This window comes from Diceros bicornis, chromosome 10, assembly GCF_020826845.1.
Source record: "Diceros bicornis minor isolate mBicDic1 chromosome 10, mDicBic1.mat.cur, whole genome shotgun sequence".
Lineage (NCBI taxonomy): Eukaryota > Metazoa > Chordata > Mammalia > Perissodactyla > Rhinocerotidae > Diceros > Diceros bicornis.
The window spans coordinates 55,152,570-55,177,247 of NC_080749.1; the positions used below are offsets into that span (position 1 = coordinate 55,152,570).

Consider the following 24,678-nt stretch of genomic DNA (forward strand, 5'->3'; position numbering starts at 1 on the left):
ATCCTGATTAACCCAGCTTAAAAATCAAACATTTTACACAAATAGAATTAGATCACTGACAATTCCTAAATCACAACATACTAAGCCAAAGCCATCTTCTCATTATTTTAATACAGAACTCTTGAGAATTTTATTTGAATCATTTGTGCATACCTTACATTGGTATTTAAATTAGAAAATTCTTCATCTTTTAAAAATCAGAATACATGTTCACTTATAAAAAAGCCAAGGCTCTAAAGTAAAAAAGGAAAGTCACACATCTCTACCTCCACCCCAATTCTATTCTCCAAAAATCTATCAACAATTTGATGTATCATCTTCAAACTTCTTTCTATGAGTATAGTGTGCAGCCGAGCTGTCCAATACTGTAGTCACATGTGGCTATTAAGTACTTGAAATGTGGCTAGTCCAAATGGAGATGTGCTCTAAGTGTAAACTACACACCAGATTTCAAAGACACGGTACCAAAAATATATCGGTAATTTTTCACATTGACCATATATTGAAATAATATATATACGTATTTTTTTTTGGCGAGAAAGATTAGCTCTGAGCTAACATCTGTTGCCAATCCTCCTCCTTTTGCTGAGGAAGATTGGCCCTGGGCTAACATCTGTGCCCATCTTCCTCTTTTATATGTAGGTCACCTGCCACAGCATGGCTTGATAAGCAGTGCATATATCTGCGCCTGGGATCTGAACCTGCAAACCCCGGGCCACTGAAGTGCAGCATGCGAACTCAACCACCACGCCACCAGGTCGGCCCCTGAAATAATATGTTTGATAGATTAAATATGTTATTTAAGTTAATTTCATCTTTTCATTTTACTTTTTTTAATGTGGCTATCAGACAATTTTAAATTACATACGTAGCTCGCATTTATGGCTCACATTATATTTCTATTGGTCAGCACTGGTGCAAAGGCTAACAGTACAGGTTTTAGAGTCAGACTTACCTTACTGAGTACTACCCAGCTGTGTAACCTTGGGCAAATTCCCTAACCTCTCTGTACCCACTTCTGACTTGCGCTGATAATTAAATGAAATTCCTCACATAAAGCACTTAGCACACAGAGCCTAGCACAGTGAATGCTCAATAAATATTTGATAGCAACAAAAGAACAAAAACTATAACCCAACTCCTTTAAAATCTCTATACAGCACCTGTTTCTTCAGAAGAGTCTGATATTCCTGTAGGTCACTACTGTGCAGAGCAGGTATTCTCTGAAATACAATGCACACCAAGCATTTGAATTCTCTCTCTCTCTCTCTCACACAAATACATGCATCGTAAACATGTTTAATACATACATCCTAAACATTCAGATCTAAAAATGTACAAAAGCAGTGTGGCATGGCAGAAAGATTAGAAAGAGAAAAAACTTTAAAGAAGAAAGACAGGCTCTATGCCCAATTTATTAGCTAGGTACCCTAGGAAAACTACTTAACCTTTCTCTCTCAATATCCTCATTTGTACAACTGCAATAACACCAATCCTGCAGAATTGTTAAGAAATAAAATATCAGAAGGATTCTGATGATGTATGTTAGTACCTAACATACACCAGATGCTTAATAATCATTTCCCTTCTCCTAGATATCAAAATAAAATACCAGCAATTCAGACACATGCTAACAATGTTAATATCGAATTGCTTGCTATGCCGCAATTGCCAAAGCCTGTTCATACCCTGAAGACGTAATTTAAAAACATGCTAACTCTACAGTCATCTAGACTCCCTACATTTTATCCCTTGTATGAACTGGAGCTACAAACCTATACTACTGTATAATAGTATAGGTAAATACTCCAGAAAAGAGAAAAACTACAGGGAAAAAAAATAATCTACCTCTATGCCCTCTGTTCTTATCAAGTGTTATAAGAGGGGTAAAAGAGTGTTTCCAAATAACTGTCTTTTAAGCAAACTAACAGAAATCACTACACACTGGGCTGTGCCTCAGGTCTCTCCTACAAAGATTCAACAAATTTCAATTTAGAGCTAGGAAAGGGAATCGCTTCTTGCATCATATATACATGAAATTAGACAACCCATAATTTTTTCTCTTTGCCTTGACTGCCATAATGCTCAGTGTAAGATTTATTCTCAATTTCAATATTTTATTTGCATGGGTTATGTGTTACCGTGCACTTAGGCTCCTGACCATCAAACTACCCCATTCCCTTTAATTCTTACTCTTCATTAATTGGCCTTCATCATTTTCCTGTTACTTTAATGTATTTGTCTTTTATTGTAAGACAGTTAAAATTTCTTTTAGAAGTCAACAGAACAAAATAATAAATGCAACTGAAGTTCACACAAAAAGTTCAAAATAAATCCACAAGCAGAAAACTTAACTTTAACAAGCAACTGGAGAATAGAACTCAGGAAAGAACACAGCACTGTATCCCATACTCTCACCATTACCACCAATGTCACACACGTGCATGCACACCAATTTAGGTGAAAATAATCAAATTGCATTTGAAATTTTGTTTTCTATAACTAAAGTGATTATATACTTAATTTATAATTAACAGTCCTGTAAATCTGAACCTACTATATGTTTCTAAATTGGGAACAAAACTGTCCCATAGCTCAGAAAGCAGAACTCTTGTTTCTAGCCTACAAGGTCAGATCTCTAAGTACCTGTTGAGAAACTTCAACAAGTTTTATCTACAAAAAGCTTGACAGGTAGGTGCAGTGTCATACTGCCAAAGGTGCTATCCTTCAGATAACATACAAATGCCTTAGCTTCCTGTTGAAATATCACTTCAAAATTTCTAATGCCAGCTTAAAAAGCTAAGGATTCAGTGAAATCAATAGCCTTGTCATGTTCAAAGCTTTAAAAATCTAACAACAGGAAGTTATATTGCTTCTAAAAATTGATAAAAACAAGTCACATTGGCTCACTAAACCCTTGAGAAAAAATTAATCATTTTTCTAAATAAAACACCTGTTATCAGAAGTCATTGCATATATGAATTTAAAAAGAATTTGCTTCCCATAATATGATTGCTGTTTCTCTATTCTATATTGAATCTTTGGCAAACAGAATTATTTGAGAATTCTGTTTATAGGAAATGTTAGAAAAGCCTATCATTAAGCCCTATCCCTTCTTCACAAAGTCTCTCAAATCTGCTTTTCCCTTTAACTGCCACTGACAGTTTTCTGAAATCTAGCCCTCATTATTTCCTCCATGAAATATTACAGAAACCTCCTGGTTGTTCTTTTTGCCCCAAACTTCCTACTCAAATCCATTCACAGTGTGTCGATATACAGTTGCTAGAGCTTCAAGTCTGTTAACTAAGTGACATAATCCTGCATATCAGCCACAAAGTAGATGAAATCCAAATTTCTAACGTAACAAAATTACAAATTATCAATGCCGATATATACAACGGGATGAATCTCATAGACATTATGTTGAGAGAAAGGAGGAAGGCACAAAAGAATATAGAATATATGATTACATTTATATGAAGTTCAAGAATAAGCAAAACTAATCGATGATGATATAAGTCAGAATAGTGATCACCCTAAGCGGGGGACTGATAAGAAGGGCGACAGAAATGTTCTATGTCTTGATCTATGTGGTGGTCACACAAGTGTATACATATGTACAAACACATCCAGCTGTACACTTCAGATTTGTGTGCTTTATGCAGCTTACTGTATTTTATATCTCAATAAAAATAAAGGAAAATAAACTAGAAGAAAACAGCTGTAAATATTTACCTGATCATGGGGAGGATAAGAACTTTCTAAGTATAAAAGTAATAGAAGAAATCAAAGGAAAAGACTGATAAAAATACTTTCAACAAAGATGACATATATAATTAATATATTCCCATGTGCCTGTATTGCACGAAGAAGCTCTAGAACAGGAATCAGCAAACTAAGGCTTGTGCCCTATTTTTGTATGACCCTAGAGCTAAGAATAGGTTTTACATTTTTAAAGTGTTGCAAATGCACACACACACACACACACACACACACACACACACACACACACACAGAAGAACATGCAAGAGAGCAAAATATTTACTATCTGGCCCACTAAAGAAAAAGTTTTCCAACCCTTGCTCTAAAAAATAACACAAGAAACTAATAAATGCCATCCTTTATGAAAGCAAAACAGAGGAATCAGAATGTGGGTAGAAACAAGATTTCTCATTGTATACCCCAATGTTATATCAATTTTCTTTTTGAACTACATAAATGTTTTTTATCTATTCCAATGTATGACCTACCTAAAATTATTCAAAAAATAAAAATTTTAAAACATTATTAATATCCTCATGTGAATGGAGGGGGAGGATTTCGAAGTAACTGATAGAATTCTAAATGTATATATCCTTTGGCCTATTAATTCCACTTTTAGTCATATTTCTTAGAGAAGTATCCAGACATGTACCAAAGAGAAGCCTGTATAAGAACGTCCATTAGCAACATTCTCTGTAATAAAAAAGTCAGAAATAATAAATGCCCATACATTATGCTAAGTGAAATAAGTCAGCCAAAGAAAGACAAATACTGTATGATCTCACTTATGGGTGGAATCTAAAACAGCCAAACTCATGGAAACAGAGAATAGACTGGTGGTTACCAGGGGGTGGGAGAAATGGGGAGATGCTGGTCAAAGGGTACAAACTTCCCGTTATAAAAGATGAGTAAGTTCTGTGGATCTAATGTACAGTATGGTGACTACAGTTAACAATACTGTATTGTATACTTGAAAGTTGCTAAAAGAGTAAACCTTAAATGTTTTCACCACACAAAAAAAATGTTAATTAAGTGAGGTGATGGATGTGTTAACTAACCTTCTTGTGGTAATCATTTCATAATATATTCATGTTCAAATCATCACGTTGTACACCTTAACTTACACAATGTTATATGTCAATTATATCTTAATAAAGCTGGAAAAATAAATAAATGCCCATAAATAGGAAGTAGTTCAATAAACTCTGGTACTTCCATACTATGGACAACGATGCAACAGTTAGAAAACAAGGAAGCATGAAATAAGCCGGTAACAAAAGGACAAATATTGTATGATTCCACTTATATGAGGTACTTACAGTAGTCAAATTCAGAGATAGAAAGTAGAATAGTGGCTACCAAGGACTGGAGGAGGAAGAAATTGGGAGTTACTGTTTAATGTGTATAAAGTTTCTGTTTGGGATGATGAAAAAGTTTTAGAGATGGATGGTGGTGACAGTTGTACAACATATGAATGCACTTAATGCCACTGAATTGTATACTTAAAAATGGCTAAAATGGTAAATTTTATGTTATGTGTTATGTTATGTAAGTGTTAATAAAAAACATTTAAAAATATGTTGAAATTAAAAACCTTATATTCACAAAAAGAAATGAAGCAGCATTAAAAATAATAGTCTATATGCACTGACACAGAACAATCTCTTATTTAAGCTCAAAATAACGATTTAAGTACAGTACTACAATCCCCATTTTACATGAGAAAACTGAGGTTCAAAGACATAGTGTTACTTTTTCAGTTATATGGCTAGAAAGTGGGAAGAGATACTCACACTCAGGTTTGATTCCAAAACACACACTCATTCCACTTTACTCTAAGCACCAAACTGAAATGCAGAAAAATAAAATAGCTGCATTATACTAACACGATTCTGATTTTTTTCCTTTTCATCATCTTTAATATCATTTAAACAGTATCTAATTTTTAAGGGACCACTTTGAAAAGCACATCCTGATCATCACATACTTGCATTTCGGCTTCAAAGTGAATGAAGGCTTAGGTTTGTTTTTTGCTTTTTGAATTTTAAAAGCCTACCTCAGCTTATATAAGTAACTAACCTATTAGGGAAATGTGGATAATGAGCTTCAAAAAATTTAAAAAATAAACAAACATGGTATTTAGCTTTTTAAAACAGATGTTCATAACAAAATCTTTCATAAAAGTGATATATACACTAAGTATAAAGGATATCTGTCTTGTTTCCAAAAGCAGTTAATCCATTAAATAATTTTTAGAATGTTAATTTCTAGTGTTTTTTTTTCCCCAAACACTAGAAACTGTTATTTTTCTTTCTCAATGGCATGGTCCAGTAAGAAAAACCAAAAGCAAAAAAAAAGAAAAATTCAGAGTATTCATAAAGAATTTCTGTTCTATAGTTAATATTACATAATTAGCAATGTATAGACATAAAGATAGCTATTCAGAGTTGTTTATTCAAAATTATGGGTGCCATTTATGCCAAAAAATGGAGAAATTCCCACTTTTCTGTGTGTGTGTGTGAGGAAGATCGGCCCTGAGCTAACACCTGCCAATCTTCCTCTTTTTTTGCTGAGGAAGACTGGCCCTGGGCCAACATCCATGCCCCTCTTCCTCCACTTTATATGGGACGCCACCACAGCATGGCTTGACAAGTGGTGCGTCAGTGTGTGCCCGGGATCCGAACCGGTGAACCCCGGGCCGCCGCAGTGGAGCACGCACAATTAATCGCTTGTGCCACCGGCCCAGCCCCAAGAAATTCCCACTTTTTAAGAAGTTTTTCAGTTTTTTAAATCATGCAAACCATTATAAAATGTTCTGTGTGATTCAAAAAACCTGAAAAGCAGTTGGCTAAAGAATAACATATCTGGCCCAAGAAATAATTTCTGCAGAATTTCAAACATTCAAGATACTTTGGAGGAGGAATAATTAAGTAGGAAACTGATTATTTAGAACATATCAACATTCAAAAACAGCTGACACTCAGACCAAAGAATATATCTCTCAGATAACTAACTATCCAACTGCCTTTAGATTTTTAATTTTAAGCATGGTCAGCCCCAGATATTTCTACGATGGCAGACCTGAAGTCAAATCATAGCTCTGGTGCTTATCAGTTATATACATTATGGCTTAGTTTCCTAGCCTCTTGAAGCCTCAGTTTTCTCATCTTTAAAAGAGGCATATCCCTGCCCCTACGAGACTGTTATAAAGTACAAAGTTCATCATATCACATAGCCAATCATTACATGTTAGCTCCATACACCTCCGAAAAGAAGTTACCACCTAGAAGATAAATGAAAGCTGCTATGGATACTGCAAGGACCTCAGCTGCTGATCATTTCTCTATTTATTCCCTTCATAAATCAAATTGAAAATACCGGAAGAGAGAAAGTATGAGTAAATTCGAATGCATTCTCTCTCTTTTTTCTGACATATCTGTTTTGTTGTCTTTGTTCTTAAAAGCATTAAGAGTTTGCAACATGTATATCAGGCATCCAAGTGACCCAAGTCTGTTTTTCTCTAAATAAAGCCATCCCTTACCCTTTAGGAATTTACAAAATAAATAATTTTCCACTGCCCTCTTATTATATAATTTGGGTATCACATAAAAGTGCTTGACCTAGAACTGATAAACTTCAATGCAACTTCTCTGGAATTTAAATGAGTGTTTCTCAAACTGGATCTACAAACAAAGTCTCAAGGGCTCACAAGATTGATAAAAATTTTTGTGATTTAAAAAAGAAGACTTCTCGGGGCCAGCCCCATGGCCAAGTGGTTAAGTTCAGCACACTCCACTTTGGCAGCCCAGGTTCAGTTCCCGGGCACAGACCTACACCACTCACTGGTGGCCGTGGTGTAGCAGCAACCCACATACAAAATAGAGGAAGACTGGCACAGATGTTAGCTCAGGGCAAATCTTCCTCAAGCAAAAAGAAGATTAGCAATAGATGTTATCTCAGGGTGACTCTTCCTCAGCAAAAAGAAATAGAAGACTTCTTTATTTGCATTGATAATTCTCAGCATAGATTAGCGGACTAATCCAACACAGAGCAAGGACTTCGTAACCAGAGCCTGAGTTCAAAATCTGATTCTATCTGTTGTTACTAGCCATGTAATCTTGCACAAGTACTATAACCCCTCTATTCTTTGGATTCCTCATTTACAAAATGAGGATAACAACAGTACCCACCCTTACAGAGGTGTTACAAGGAATAAATTAGTTAATATTTTATAAAGGGCTTAGGATACTGTATCTTTGTTAAAATAAAAATAATTCAATTATTCTTATAAAATAAGAATTCAGTTTTAGTCGGCATTTCTCAAATTGTGATCCATGAGAAAACCTCAGAGATAATACTCATTTCTCTTCCTGATTTCAATTATAACCCTTTATCCTTTCATGGAAGGATATTATATATAAAATATATAAGAACGTATGAGGTAAGGTCTCTGTGTTAAAGGTAGCTAGCCTTTGATATCTATTTCCCTCCTAAAGTTTATCCTCTGTCATAAATAGCTACTTATAATAATAACTAAATTTCACTAACAAAATTACAAGTATTTTCACAGGGAAGCCAGAAAAGGTTAAATTCAATTGAAATATAATTTTTGTGACATTCTTTGTTGCCAGTATTGAATGTTCATTCAAGCAACACAAGCATAGAGAATAACAAAAAGAAATCCCCCAAGGTCAATCATTACTTTGTTTTATTTAATAGCTTGAAGAAGAGCATAGATCATACAAAGAGGTATGAAATCTAAAAACAGGTATGGATGTTTTTTTTGAGTTATGTTTAACTCAACATGTATCTAACATTCTGGAAATTCACAGCACAATAAATAGCACCTTATTTTCAGGCACAAAATGACTACTGGGTATTTTGGAAGTATAATTTTGCTGACTGAAATTATGAGCTTCGAGCTCTTACCAACGCTACTTCCATGTAAACTTAGGACAGGACTGATAGGGGCACAAGAGCAGCCGACCAAACCATGCCCCCTGCACACCCCCACACAACCCATCACGTTCCTTCACTGAGCTGCTGAAACTGCACCTGACGTACCTGCAACAGAACATGCAAAACAGATATATTCAACTACCTTGGCAATGAAGAAGTAATTGAAAAGAAAATAAGAGGCCTTTCATAAAGTAATCTAGTTAAAATCTGCCTAAATTTGTCAACAAATTTTGCAATAGCTATTCTCTCTTAAAGTTTACTTTAAAATCCTCTAAATGATGAGCCCCATTTGTTAAAATGTCACTTATTAAAAAATATTACTTACACTAATGTGTCATCTCTAATGTGTTATGTTTTGGTTCCCTCAGCTAGTAACTTGTGTAATAAATTTGTAAAAACCTTACTCTTATCTCATGTTTAAAGCTTCCTCTCCAGTTCACATTTGCAGGAAAAACTAAACTCTTCAAGTTAACCTTAATCCTATTAAAAACTCTATTTAAAAAGGTTTTGTTTTAGTCAGCATTTTCAAGTTAAGAGCTTTTTTTACAATATTAAGGTACTTGACAGCAAACTTAACCCAAGCAGAGTTTATATTATGTTTAATAAACAGAAGTACACATTTTCCCCTGTCAATAGAGCTGACAGATGATTCTGTATTCTACTATTTTTAAGCATAAAATGAGCTTTTTAAGACCCAGTATCTTGTTTGGTCAACACAGGCAAAGCAAACTGAGAAAGGTGCATTCTAAATGTGAGACAGAGAGAGAGAAGAAATCTAATGCCAGTGATTCCATCAAAATCCTTTACTGACTTTCTACTTGATAGAATCATCAAATCCTATATACTTCACTCAGTAATACAAATGATTGGAAACAAAATATTCTACCTAGATAAGTACTTACAGAAGCATACAAACATTGTAATTTAACCAAAATTTCCCAGCTTCTACTCTACGTAGCATCAAAAGTAAAAGCTTTAACCCTTAGAAAATCAGGTACTTTTTCCACGCATTGTCCAAGTTTTCCCTCAAACATCTATTTCTTCCAGAGGTTTGACAACACCGAGTTGGAGTTAATGCTACAGTATGACAGAAAGTGTGGTAGAAAAGACTGAAACCATACAAAGTCAAGTTAATCACAAGGACTGCCACTTTCAGTTATGCGACTTGGGCAAATCATTTTACCTTGCTAAGCTTTGGTTTTCTCATCTGAAAATGAGGATAATACTAAGGCCTATACATCTCACTGGGCTCTTTGATGATCGAGACATAACAATTTAAAAAGCACTAAGTAAACAAAGTGCTATAAAGATATTCATTATTATTATAAGCTGGACCTAGTTGTTTGGTCATATAGGCCTCTTGGTAGGTCTGGGGTATTTATATCTTAACCTACAATCTTGCTTCTCAAATTGGGGACTGCACACTGCTGGAACTACAGAAGAAAGTAAACCATGGGATTCTAAAAACTTTTCCTTGAAGTCAAATGTCTGAAGCTACACTATGTACCAAAGGCCCCCATGTTCTTCATCCTTGGCAGTTAGAGCTCTTAGGCGGAAAAGTTTGACAAACACAGGATTCTTACCATTTTCATAACATTCTGTATTTTCCAGGCATTTTATGTTTTAGAGATAGGTAGCTCTGCCTATTAGTTCAAGAGTTAGTCTGGTTTTTAAGATAAAATTTTAAGAACTTTTAAACAGTAAACTTTGAAAGAAAAAGGAGCAATATTTCCAAAAACACTAAGAGTGAAAAAAACATTTTGCTATTTAAAGACACCTAAAAGATTCATAAAAGAATGGGAAGAATGGGATTAAAGAAAACTGAAAAAGAACAAAAAACATAGAAAACCAAAGAAAACCAATCCCCTCTGGATTAACCTCACACCCTCCTAGGTTCCAAAAACAGAATGGATGGACCCAGAGGATATGCAAATATCGTCATTAACTTTCATCTGTAAACATCCTTTCGCAACAAAAACAATGCGTATTCCTATTATTTCACTGATATAACATTCTCCAAAAAAACCCCAAAACTCAAATGATGGAGAACAGATCAGCAGTTGCCAGAGGTAAGGATGGTGAGGGCATGACCACAAAGGGAGTTTTTTGGGGTGATGAAGTATTCTGCATCCTGATGTGTGGTAGTGGTTACATGAATCTACACATATGCTAAAAGTCATAGAACTGTATACCAAAAAAAAAGTCAATTTTACTATATAATTTTAAAAATAGAATGCACACATTCTTGAACTTTACAAATGAAATTTTTTAAAAATGTTTTGTCCAACAAATTTACTAACAAACTCTTCAATAAACAATAATATTTTAGAATCAATTTTAACTCCAGCTAGGGGCAGGCCCAGTGGGGTAGTGGTTAAGTTCGAGAGCTCAGCTTCCGCCCTCCCTACCCCGGGTTCAAAGGTTTGGATCCCGGGCGCAGCCTATGCACCAATTATCAAGCCATGCTGTGGCAGGCATCCCATATAGAAAAAGTAGAGGAAGATGGGCATGGAGGTTAGCCCAGAGCCAATCTTTCTCAGCAAAAAGAGGAGGATTGGCAACAGATGTTAGCTCAGGGCTGATCTTCCTCACCAAAAAAATAAATTAATAAAAAATAAAAAAAGAATTCTCCAGCTAAAAAGATTCTGTACTTATCAGATTGATGTAAGAAAGAGACAGATAATTTCATTGTAATTGCACCAAAATCCAGGATTCTTCTCCACAAAATTTTAAATGTCAGGTTTAATTTTTATCCTTACATTAGCTGCACCAACCTGCTAATTATTACCTAGAAATATAACATCATCTCCAATGCTTACACTAGTGAAACAATCAGGGTAAGCAGAGTCCAGTCAAAACTCCCCAGGAAGCAAAGGTGACAGAAAAGCTGTTTTTTTTTTTTTTAACTTCCCACCTCCTTCTTTATTGAGGTGAAATTGACATATAATAAACTGTGCATAAAGTGTACAATTTGATATATGTATATATTTGTGACACCATCACCACAATCAAGATTATGAACATATCCATCACCCTCAAAAGTTTCCTCATGTCCCTTTGTAAACCCTCCCTCCAACCCTCCCATCCCCTTGACCCCAGGCAACCACTGGTCTGCTTTCTGAAAGATTAGTTTGTATTTTCTAGAATCTTATATAAATGGAATCATATGGTATATGCTCTTTTTTTGGACTGGCTTCTTCTACAAAGCATAATTATTTTGAGATTAATCCATGTTATTGTGTGTAGAAACAAAATTTAATGTTACATCTACCTGCTATATAAAATTAGTCTACATTTGCTATAAACTGGCTTAAACACTAAATGATTATATTCAATTAGCTATACATGAAGTTTCACATAAAGAACAAATTATTACTCTTCAATTCATATTCTTTTTGAAAAAGTTTTCTAAGCATTTACAACAAGGCAAGGGGCCGGCCCCGTGGCATAGAGGTTGGGTATGTGCGCTCCACTGCTGGTGGCCCAGGGTTCAGATCCCGGTGGCGCACCGATGCACTGCTTCTCAGGCCATGCTGCAGCGGCATCCCATATAAAGTGGAGGAAGATGGGCATGGATGTTAGCCCAGGGCTGATCTTCCTCACAAAAAATAAATAATAAAAAATAAAATAAAATAAGGCAAGAAAGGGGCCAGCCTGGTGGCACAGCAGTTAAGTGCGCCTGCTCCGCTTCAGCGGCCCAGGGTTCACAGGCCCAGATCCCGGGCGCACACTGACGCACCGTTTGTCAAGCCATGCTGTGGCAGCGTCCCATATAAAGCAGAGGAGGATGGGCACAGATGTTAGCCCAGGGCCAATCTTTCTCAGCAAAAAAGAGGAGGATTGGCATTGGATATTAGCACAGGGCTGATCTTCCTCACAAAAAAAATAAATAAATAAAATTAAAACAAGAAATAAAATAAGGCAAGAAAAATAAGTGACCTTGCAATAAGTGAAGACTTTGATTCTGTTTTCAAACTAATTTTAATGAGCAGCGATTCATTTGTACTATGAAAATACTTCCCACAAAGCTTTGCTTATAAAAATCACTGGAATAGGGGCTGGCCTGGTAGCCTAGTGGTTAAGTTCATATGCTCCGCTTCGGCGGCCCAGGGTTCACAGGTTCAGATCCCAGGCGTGGACCTATGCACCACTTATTAAGCCATGCTGTGGCAGGCGTCCCACATATAAGGTAGAGGAAGATGGCCACGGATATTAGCCCAGGGCCAATCTTTCTCAGCAAAAAGAGGAAGATTGGCAACAGATGTTAGCTCAGGACTAATCTTCCTCACACACAAAAAAAGAATCACTGGAATAAAAAAGTTAGCTCTCATAATTCCCATCATGCAAAGTCCAACAATTTTTATATTTTTATGTGTTAAAATAAGACTCACTTTAACTTCAGCAACACTTGTTTAGTTGAAAGATAAATTCCTGTTTATATAGCTGAATCCATAGCTATGAGCTAGTATACAGTAACTTTATAAATATACTTTAAAAGACAAGTCTAACTCCAGATCTTCACACATGAATAAGATAACCTTTCATTATTTCTAGCATCTTTCATTATCAGTGAAATAATAAATAGTAATAGTAAAGTCCTTATTAGTGTACTTTGCAAACAAGAAAACCATTGAAAATAAAATTTTAAAGAGAATTCTAAATGACTAATGGGGGAAGGGATCTGAAATACCTACACATTAGGCAACAAACCCCACAAAGAAAAAAAAGCTACTTAAGGGGTAAGCAAACTAAGTTATGTGTACAGATCCCTTTACAAAAGAAATATTCTACATTTTTCATGCTCAGAGTTTATCTACGGAAATCATTACCAGTATCTTGAAAAAACATTTTTATAACAGAATGAAATTTCAAACCCTTGGGGCCTAACTTCATTTTGACTTCTTAAAACATTAGAAATGCAACTCAACTGAATAACTGCAAAACAAACTCCTGGAATAGTTTAATCTGCCTCCTTAGCCCAAGGCTCCATTTAAAACTCTTTATATTTAAGCCATTAGAGAAGGAAATTCTTAATATGGTAGACATGGTGAATCCTCAACTACCTCTCCAGGTTCTTTTCCATCATTCCTACTCCTCCTCATTCATCCTAACCACACTGACAGTTCTTTCAACGCAACAGGGCCTTGAAACAAGCAGTTTACTCTGAATAATCAATCTTTCCTTTCCTCCTCCTGCTAACTTAATAGCTCCCACTAACCTTTACCTCTCAGCATAACCATCACTTCCTCAAGGTAACACCACACACACTCACATACACATACTGTCTCTCTTCTTGCTACACAACTGGAGAAAGCCATCTAGTGTATATTTGACCATTTACTCAATGTCTGTCTCCTCTACTAGATGACAAGCTCCATGAGGGCAAGGGTCATCTCTGTTTTTACTCATCATTATATCCCTCAGCATCTAGCACACTTAAAAGAGGTGTCCCATAAATAATGTGTCAAATGAATAAGATTGAGTGATATAAACATTTAAAGCCACAGCAAACCTATCAAAATAAGTATTTACATTTAAAATAAGTATAAATTTTTGAGACAATGTATATATATTTACATGCATCTAATAACCAAATGAAGTAAACAAGGTGGGGAAAAGTTAATTTTTAAAAATTAAACTAATAGAAATATAACATTAATAAATTAAAATTCAGTAATAAACCAAAACTTCCCATTAATTTTTTTTTCCCCTAACTTTCAGAAGTTCTCATGGAAAGCTTAAAAGTGGCCTAAACACTAATATATATCATCACTATATCATCCCTTTCCTTAGTGGTTTTAAATCAACTGTCTAAAACAAAAATAGAGAAATGAAAAGCTATAAACATAAAAAATAGATCTTTTTTCCTTACCAAAATAGGAAATGATGAAGTTAAGCATTAAAACAGGTTTCAAACACGTGGTAATGGACAAATAAGTAAACAATTCACCAGTAAGTGAAAAAAAAAGTCCAAATCCAAAAATGTAATTACACATTTATTAATATAATTATTCAATGTTTATTTCTACCACTAGACTAGAAGCTTCATAAAACCAGAGCTTAGATTCTGCTACCCACTATACATTTCCAGCACCCAGAACAGAATTTACTATTTAATTAATGAGCAATAAACAAGTGAATTGCATTTCTGGTGATTTTAAGGTATTTGAAGAAAATAATCTTTAAATAAAGAGTAATATGAAAGATAAAATCTTTTTTAGACTCATATTTAATAGTCTGCTTGATGAGGAGAAAATATATCATAATTTGTAATTAAAGAATTCTCAATTTTCATAGCTTCAAAGTAATCACTTTATCTTTTTAATCTCTACAAGTCTTTTTTACTGACTGTAATTCTATGAAGGTTTTTTAAAATTCTGGTTATAAATGTATCATTCTGTGTTCTGTGCACTATACAATAATATATAACTATATTTCATCAATTCTAAGATGCATATTTTCACAGTTTAACATCTCTGAAATCACCCACCCTAAGAAAGCAAGATACCTAGTTTAACTAGATTTTTTGTCCTTTCTTAACAATATCTTTAGCCTGAATGAAATACAATTAAATTATGTATGCTCCTAACCAAATTCATGTTTTCCCCAAAGGTTAGAAAAACATCAGATGAATATTATACAAGAGACAACAAAACCAAAGACTTTACTACATTTATTAATGGTTTCAGGCCATTATCAGGATCTTACCATCACCCTAAACTGCTCCAGCTCTGAAAATTTTAAGTCAAATATTCCTCTCTTACCACACACCCTCTTAACCCCAGTATATCTATTCTTGACCCTTACCAGGAAATCAGATCTATGAGCCTTCTATTTTTCAGTCCTCTCCTATTTTCACTCCTACCCTCCGTTAAGCTCTATTCCACCCATCAGTTAAATCATTCTCACACCCAAACCTTCAGTTCTCTTGCCCCTATCCTCCTGCCACATCTGCCCTACCAATCCCACCTCCTTACAGACATCTCCTATCTGGATGTCCCAGGTACACAAATTCAAAATACTATCCCAAACTGAATTCATCAACTGTCTCCCAAGACTTGCTGCTCCTTCTGTATTTAACATTTCAGTGAATGGCATCAAGATTCATTCAGCTGGGCCAGTCCAGAAACCCAGGAGTCACACTTGATTCTACCCTCTCTTTGAAACTCTCATATAAGTCACCAGAACCAGCAAATAAACAAACCACCAGGAAAACAGAGGCTCTTGCCAGTGTACAAGCTTTAGTAACACTATTCTACCTAACTGAATTTCTACCCCCTACGCCATAACCTTATTCTTTGCCTGCACCACAAACCCTTCTGGAAGGTGTCTCCATACCTTTACCCAAGGAGAAGCTACCTAGATCAGTGCTTCTCAAACTATCTGTGGTGGGCTTTTGTAAAATATAACAAAAATGACTTACTAGGCAAATGAATTTTTTTAAAAAGATATACAAAAATACTAGCAGGATTTTTTTTTAGAATTCAAATGAATGAAAAAAATTACTCAAACTGCTATAAAATTTTCTAAATACTCATTCTCAATTGATATCGTTGTCTGGTCGAGGACCGGTAACAAACAGAAGCACTAAACCAGACCACAGCTGGCCCCCACCTCCAACCTGTGTTTCCTTCATTTGCACTAATTTGCTCATTATAGTACTATTAACATAAAGTGCAGTCTTGATCTGAGCCTTAACCCAAACCTTTCTATTCTATCAGAGAATTACTATGTTCTTGCCTCATTTTTGTAGTCAAAAGAACACAAACCAACACGTAGTTCTACCTGTTTTCTGTCTTTGCTTTATATTCCTCGCTCCATTAAGGACCAGCTGATATACAGTTTTTCCCTGATCCTTTCATCTCTAACAAATAACCTGGATGCCTTTCTCTCCTCTGAAATAATGGAATCCCCTCCTCTATCAATTCTGCTTTCTCAACACACGGAAAAGCAAGAATGCAGAAAAGTTCTACAAGTTAAGAAAATTTCAAAATGCCTTTACAATCAACAAAATTACTTCCACATAGAAACACTTCTCATGGATCTAATCCAGAACGGGGATAAAATTCAATTAGAATATAACATCAATCAAGCATATACTTGCTATGAAATAAGGCTTCTCATGTGGAGATGATACCAAACAACCTTCAAGTCACAATTAACAGATGAATCCATGATTCATCTTGTGAAGCAAAGCCAATCTTCTACTAATTAGTCATTTCTAATTTTATTTGACCAATAATGCAAAGAAAACACTGATCATAATGAAATTAATCAATTAAATAAACAACTGTCCTTACGTGTTAGATGAAAGATTCCATCACAGGCACTAATATGAGATAAAAAGGCATTTCCCAGGCCTTGCCCATTGTGAGCTCCTTTCACAAGGCCAGCAATATCCACTACATTTAGAAAGGCAGGAATTTTGCTGAAAAACAAAAGATGGTTTTATTATAAAATAGTACTAAGAACCTGTTTATTAACCAAATGGATTTCCCAAACATTTACATGAATTAATTCTTTCCTTTCTAGAATGTTTAGAAGACTCAATAACGATTTGATAAATAAATTAAAAAAAATAAGTAAGAAATAACCTTGTAATACATTAGGACTTTCTCACCTAGGAAAGTGAAGGAAAAAACTGTAAAGCAGAATAGATGTTTTTATCGTGTCTCTAAAGATTAAAATTCATATCATTACTTTTACTATACTGTTCTGTTGGCACATGCACGCATACACAAAAGCAGTGGAGAACGTGTAAGGAGTATACAAGAGATCACAAAGCAAGGTGATCATCACAGAGTGAGCCAACGTACTTTGTGCCAGGCACTGGACTAAGTGCTTTACATCATTTCAAAGTGCAAAACAACTCTATAAGGTAGGTGCCATTTATTATATTCATTTACAGATGGGGAAATTGAGGCTTAGAAAAGTTAAGAAACCTATTGCATACAGGATCACTTGGCTAGTAGTGACAAAACTGGGACTCAAATACAGGATATCTGAGTTTGCATTTAATTACCATATAGGTTATATAGCCAAAAAATGCACATAATCACATGAACCAATTATCAGCATATTAATAACCTAGTTGTTGACAATGGCAATAGAATTAGATGTATATACAAAATAACCTTTGCTTTGCTCAAAGTAAAGGCACAGTTAACACAAGTCAGAAGCCAAGTTAAGAAAACCAATTGGCTACACAGAAATGGAGATTAAAGTATATGAGAATAAATAAAGCTATTTTCAATGTCATATGACCAAGGTGTATGACATAAGGTGTATGTACGTATGTATCCTTTGTTAATTTTCAAAAGAGAATTCATTTTTCAGAATGTCAATTTCACCACACGATAAAATACAACATAAAAATTCCACAAAACACTTCCTTATTATTTCTATGAAAAATGAGTCCTTTTAAAAAAAATTCTATAAAAAATTTTTATATAGACATAAATTACTTGATAATTGTTATCAGCAAATCTACAGAAAACATACATAAAATGTGGTTAGGTTTTTTGTCGGATGTTGTGGTTGCCTCCCCAGCATCCTTCGCCCCTCTTTGGTAACTACATTGACTTCAACTTGGCTAGTCATACCTCCCTAGTGTAGCCCACAGCTTTGGAGAAGCTGGCTCTGCCCCTAATTCTAGAAGGGGGGCATGTAGCTTAGGCCTAGCTAGACTCAGCAGTTTAATCTCATCCCCTAGGCACAATTAATGATTCTAGGACCTTCACCTTGCCCCATTTGCCCAGAAAGACTTAAGGGGAGGTTTGCTGGAGAGGGTTAGGAGGGTTCTTGAATAGAAGCTCATCAGTCTTCTGAGAGAGCTTCTAGAAGCAAACTCCTCTTCCTTCATTCTGAACACGGACGAGAAAGTATACAGTTCCAAGATTTCAGAGACATCCTGTGACTACAAGGGGAAGGCAATCTTATGATCAAGCTGGTAAAGAAAGTAAAATGGAGAGGGGAAAGAAGCCAGGTCCTTGATGACACAACTGAGTTGCTGAAACCAACATTAAACACCATGCAACCCGTTACTAACTCAATAAATCAACTTTTTAAGTCAATATGTTAAGTGCAACCAAAATCATCCTAAATGATATAAATTCTAACAACTAATACCACCCATATAATATACATGAAGCACAATAGCATAGATATGAGTGGAAAGGCACTGAATTTGAAGTGAGAAGCCTTAGGTTCTATTCCTGATGGACATTAACTATTTGTGTGACCTTGGGCAAATCATTTCACCTCTCTGGGCTTCAGTTTCCTTTTATGAGGAAACTAGATAAGATAATCTATAGCTCTGAGATTCCATTTTCTAATGAAAATGAGTTTCTTATTTCTGATTCTTGATTTAAGGCCAGGATAAAGGTTTAAACTATTAATACGATATCTCAAAAAGTAAAAACTTGAGGCCTAATTCAAGGATTCTTGATGTACTGTACCAATGATTTTATGACTACTTGAGCAAAATGATGTTTTTAGACCATATGAAACTTCCTTGAAACTAAAATAATAAGGTTAAAAATCTTTTAGTCACTATAATATAATGAACACTGAATACTAAAAGCATTTATATAAGTTTTTCTTCAATAGAAAATGACGGAAATGATGAGTAGGATTTTTCTTTCATCAGAAAAAAAAAATTGAGGGGCCAGCCTGGTGGTGTAGTGGTTAAGTTCATGTGCTGCGCTTCAGTAGCCCAGGGTTCACAGGTTCAGATCCTGGGAGCAGACCTACGCACTGCTTATCAAAGACATGCTGTGGTAGCGTCTCATATAAAGTAGAGGAAGATGGGCACAGATGTTAGCCCACGACCAATCTTCCTCAGCAAAAAAGAGGAGGATTGGCAACAGATGTTAGCTCAGGGCTAATCTTCCTCAAAAAAAAAAAAAAATTGAGAACTGGCAGTATAACAGAGAAGTTCGGGTAGCAAGAAGAAATACTATGCATTATTGTCAATTCTTTTTTATTTGCTTGACCACAAAGAGGCCAAATTAAATTATGGAAAAAATGAAGATAGGGTCCCATTCAATCTTTTTATCTCCATAAAGGCATTTAATCAATGTTCACTAGTAATGGAAAAGCAAGGGAAATTTTGAGAAATTAATTCTCTCGTTGACTAAAATTTCCAGAAATTTGAAGTCCAAGAGCTTTATTACTGTTATTGTTCTCTTCGTGTCTCTGAAAAATTTCAGCAATGTCACATGACCACACAGTCTGGCAGTGGCAAGGACCCACACAAGAAAGAGCTGGAGTGAGGAGAGAAGGCAGCACAACAGCAGTCAGGGCCTGTATAAGGAAGGCATCAGGGCAGGAGAGCTGCCCAGCAGTAGCCGGGGCCCAAGCCAGGAGAGCGTCCAAATCAGGCAACAACCCAGTGGGGTCAAGAGACTGGCTATATATAAAGGGATTAATCAAATAAGCACATTACCGGGACAACTGGAGATATCTAAATGGAATCTGTGAATTAGATGGTAATATTGGATCAGTGTTAATGTCCTGATTTTGATGGTCTACTATAGTTGAGAGTGTCTGTATTTAGTAAACACAAACTGAAGAAATGAAGTACAATGTGGCATCATGTCTGCAACTTATTCTCAAGGGTTCAGAGAAATCTAGGTGAAGGGTATACAAGCATTCTTTTTTTTAAAGATTTTATTTATTTTTATTTTTTCCCCCCAAAGCCCCAGTAGATAGTTGTATGTCATAGCTGCACAACCTTATAGTTGCTGTATGTGGGACACGGCCTCAGCCTGGCTGAAGAAGCGGTGCATCTGTGCGCACCCGGGATCCGAACCCGGGCTGCCAGCAGCGGAGCGTGCGCACTTAACCACTAAGCCACGGGGCCGGCCCTATACAAGCATTCTTTGTGTAATTTTGCAGCTTTTATATAAATTTGAAGTCATTTAAAAATAAAAAGTTTTTAAAAAGAAGTCAGCTTGAGGAGCCAATTTGAGGGATACAAATTTGAGCTATCACCAATGACCGTGACAGATTATAACCAAATGAGCAACACTGATATGAACAAATACGTGGATGAATAAATGAAGACAAGAAAGCTCTTCCTTACAGTAGAATGCCAACTAATAAGCGAAAAAGGAATGATGGAATCACAAAATCACCATGTGACAACTATCATAGTAATAATTAATTCATCAAAAAATTAATGGATGCTAAAACTAGTGGATGAAAGTGGGAGAACTGAATAAATTCGGTATATATTTTGTAGTTAGAACTCACAGGAATTGCTGATAGATTGGATGTAGGAGTGAGGAAAGAGAGGAACCAAGGATAAATCTTGGGCTTTGACTTAAGCACCTGGGGAAATAACAGTGCTATTTTGTGAATTATAAAAGTCTTGAGAAAGAACAAATTTGGCACAAGGCAGAGTGAAATCAAGAGGTCCATTTTGGACATGTCAAGTCTGAGGCACCTATTTAGTCATTCAAGTGTCAATGTTAGAAGGCAGTCAGAAAGATGTCTGGAGTTCAGCAGAGCTCAGGGCTGGAGACAGAATCAGGATTTATCAGCACATTCAAAAATAGTGAAAAACTAAAAGCAAACTAGGGGCCGGCCCCGTGGCTTAGCAGTTAAGTGTGCGCGCTCCGCTACTGGCGGCCCCGGGTTCGGATCCGGGCGCACAGTGACGCACCACTTGTCCGGCCACGCTGAGGCGGTGTCCCACGTACAGCAACTAGAAGGATGTGCAACTATGACGTACAACTATCTACTGGGGCTTTGGGGAGAAAAAGGGAAAAAAAGCAGGAGGACTGGCAATAGATGGTAGCTCAGAGCCAGTCTTCCTCAGCAAAAAAGAGGAGGATTGGCATGGATGTTAGCTCAGGGCTGATCTTCCTCACAAAAAAATAAATAAATAAAAGCAAACTAAATTCTCAATAATAGGGAAATGGCAAATAAACTCTGTACATTCATATAATATAGTATTAAACATAATTATTTTCTTAGAAATTGTGATTTAAATCTGTATTTTTTAATCTAGACAAATATTAATAATACCCCAAGTAAAAAAGTATCCTATTTCTGTAAATATGTGTGCATACATTCAAGGAAAGGTATGGAAGGATATATCTCAAAAGTATTTATATCTATTCTATCAAAGTAGAAGTATAGGTGATTTCTACTCTCTTTATACATATCCATATTGTCTGAACCTGTATTATCTTATTTTTTCTAACTGAAGATATAATACATGCTTGTTATAAAAACTTCAAACAATATAGAGGAATATAAGAAATAAAGTAAAAATCACCTAAAAATTCCATTACCCAGAGATAACCATCAATTAGTTTGTGATCTTCACTTCAGCCGTTTTCCTATGAATACACACATACACATATAATTTTACATGAATGGGATCATATAATACAGACTAACTACTCCCTCGACTTCATACTCCTCAGAAAAATATAACAGCAATGTTAACAACTACATGTATCCTTCCTCACCCTTCTCCACACTCTACATTACTTTTAGAATCACCCAAAGCAATAATGCTATATTAATTTTGGAAAAAAAACCTTCTACATGATTTTAAATATATCACTTACATATACTCGTTCAGTCCATAGAGGGCCACCAAATAAACAATGGCATTAAGATTTTCTTACCTTGCTGGTTTGTGGTACTGGCAAAGAAAGTCAAACCTTTCATCTGGCACAGGTACTCGGCTCTCATTAGGATCAATAGTGCAGAATGGAAAGTTTTCTGCTGAAGCCTGGCTATTGGTTAACACATTGAAGAAGGTAGATTTCCTAAAATGAATAAAAACAATTTCAATCAATTCTTAGGCTAACACTGAGAACAATCTACCTCACTCTAATTTCAATGCTCAAATAAGATCCACAAGGATTATAAAACCAATCTGGGAAGGATGGGGGTGGGAAAGAATAATACATTTTTACTAAGAGAAATGTATGAAATTTTCAACAATGCAGCTCATGATTTATAATTAGGTTACATTCCTATCGTAGTCTATTTGGAACTTGAAAAGCATTTCCCGAAAGAATCTTTGTTATAAATGATAGCTAGTCTCACATCATACCACAAAAAATTTAATTCCTAAAGTATCTGGTAGTACCAGTATCACTTCACCTACATCTACTATAATCTTCTCTAGCATAAATGTAGAGAGGTGTGTATCTAGTGAGGTCAATCACTTCCCAAGCATTCTGAATTGGGAAAGAGATGCTAATTGTCTAACAGGAAATGGAAAGTTGGAGCTCAGACTCCATTCTAATTGTTAGTATGTAAGAATTACTGCTAAGTCTAGAATTGTGAATGGTAAATTATGAAAGTCAAAATGTAAATTTTCTCAAGGTATAACAAAGCAAGGAAAAAATCTATTAATAATGAATAAATTGGTCACTAATTTTCTAATTATCTGATTCTTATCAGGTAATACATGCTCAGAGAATGCCAACTTATATTAACACCAGCCACGTTTTTAAAAATATGATAATTACAGTGTCAAAAATCATAGAATAAAATTCAAAACAAAATGGGATTTTTATAAGTTTGTTGATCTGTTTTGTACTAGTTTTCAATTTCATCATTAATATAGACTGCAGAGAATTCACTGAAGTGACTTTTCCTTGCTCCAGAAATAGGACTGTAGCACACATGAGGATTTAAAATGAAAATTACTGTTATATAATTTTTTTAAACTAGAAGAATTGAGGAAGTAGATAAGGATTATGTAGAAAGTGTGAGACTGGTGCTTGCTAACTCGACCTAGACATGATTATGTAAAAATGTTCAAATATGGACCAAACTTGATAACAAAAGGATATTCAAAAAGTACAATGTTAGGATGATGGAATTACGGATGATTATTATTCTCTCTTTTGCAAATATTTTTTATGGTAAAAAATATCTATTAAGATGAGATCTAAACCTATCCTTATCAGGAGAAATTTATAGTTTTATAGTTATTACAGTTACCTCATCTGATTGAACTTCTAAACAGAAGAATCTTTTTTTTTTTTTTTTTTTTTTTTTTTTTACCTCTGAGACCCTTATAAGAGAGTAATGAATAAAGGCAACCATCAAGGCATATCTGAATACCACTGCGGAGAAGTATGTTTGGGCAACAAGACATTTAGCTTGCATCTGCCTGCAGGTCTTTAAATATTGCTCTTATATCACATTCAGACTAAACATTTTGGAATAAAGTAGAAATATTCGCTAAAATAGTCACTTAAACTATTACTGGTTACTTAAGGCACCGTTGGTCAAATCAGTAGCTTTCAAATGCCTGCCTATAACAGAATCAGCTGAGAATGTAAAGGCAGGCATGACCAGGCCTCTTTCCAGACCTGGTGTAGGCCCCCGTATTGTAAAAATATCTCAGGTGATGTAGACGTAAAGTCAGATTTTGGAACCACTGGGCTAGATTCAGACTCAGCTAACAACCTATGAATAATACTGACTGTCACAGAATTTATACTGGCAACCTCAAAGAGGCTGGTAACAATTCCAGAGCTTTAGGAATGATAATCAAGAGGAAATCACTAGTTTCTACAGTGCTAGCTTTTAATTTCAATCCTGTTAAGATAAATGTCATAGTACTTAATTTAAAATAATCTGTTTATTTATAAAATTACAGTGCATCTAATTCCAGAAAGACTCTGAAGTTTAATACAATTTAGAAAATTAACACCTATAACAAGGCAGATAATTTTTAAAAAGAGAATTCACATGCAGACTATGATCTTTAAATCCCATGTCCATTAAAAATAACCAGGACTGGGGGCCAGCCCGGTGGCATAGTGGTTAAGTTCGGCACGCTCTGTTTCAGCGACCTGGGGTTCGTGGCTTCCGATCCCAGGCATGGACCTACACACTCATCAAGCCGTGCTATGATGGCGACCCACATACAAAATGGAGGAAGATGGGCACAGATGTTAGCTCAGGGCCACTCTT

At 35.4% G+C, this 24,678-nt stretch overlaps 1 protein-coding gene across 1 annotated transcript in view; it reads right to left on the reverse strand.

The window, feature by feature from the left end:
- OLA1 (Obg like ATPase 1) overlaps nt 1–24,678 on the reverse strand; it is a 174,095-nt gene that overhangs the window by 130,622 nt on the left and 18,795 nt on the right. The window contains exons 3-4 of the mRNA XM_058549279.1: nt 22,365–22,508; nt 17,022–17,149 (exon numbers count right to left, since the gene is read on the reverse strand). Coding sequence (XP_058405262.1) covers nt 17,022–17,149; nt 22,365–22,508 — 272 coding nt within the window. The remainder of the gene's footprint in view (nt 1–17,021; nt 17,150–22,364; nt 22,509–24,678) is intronic.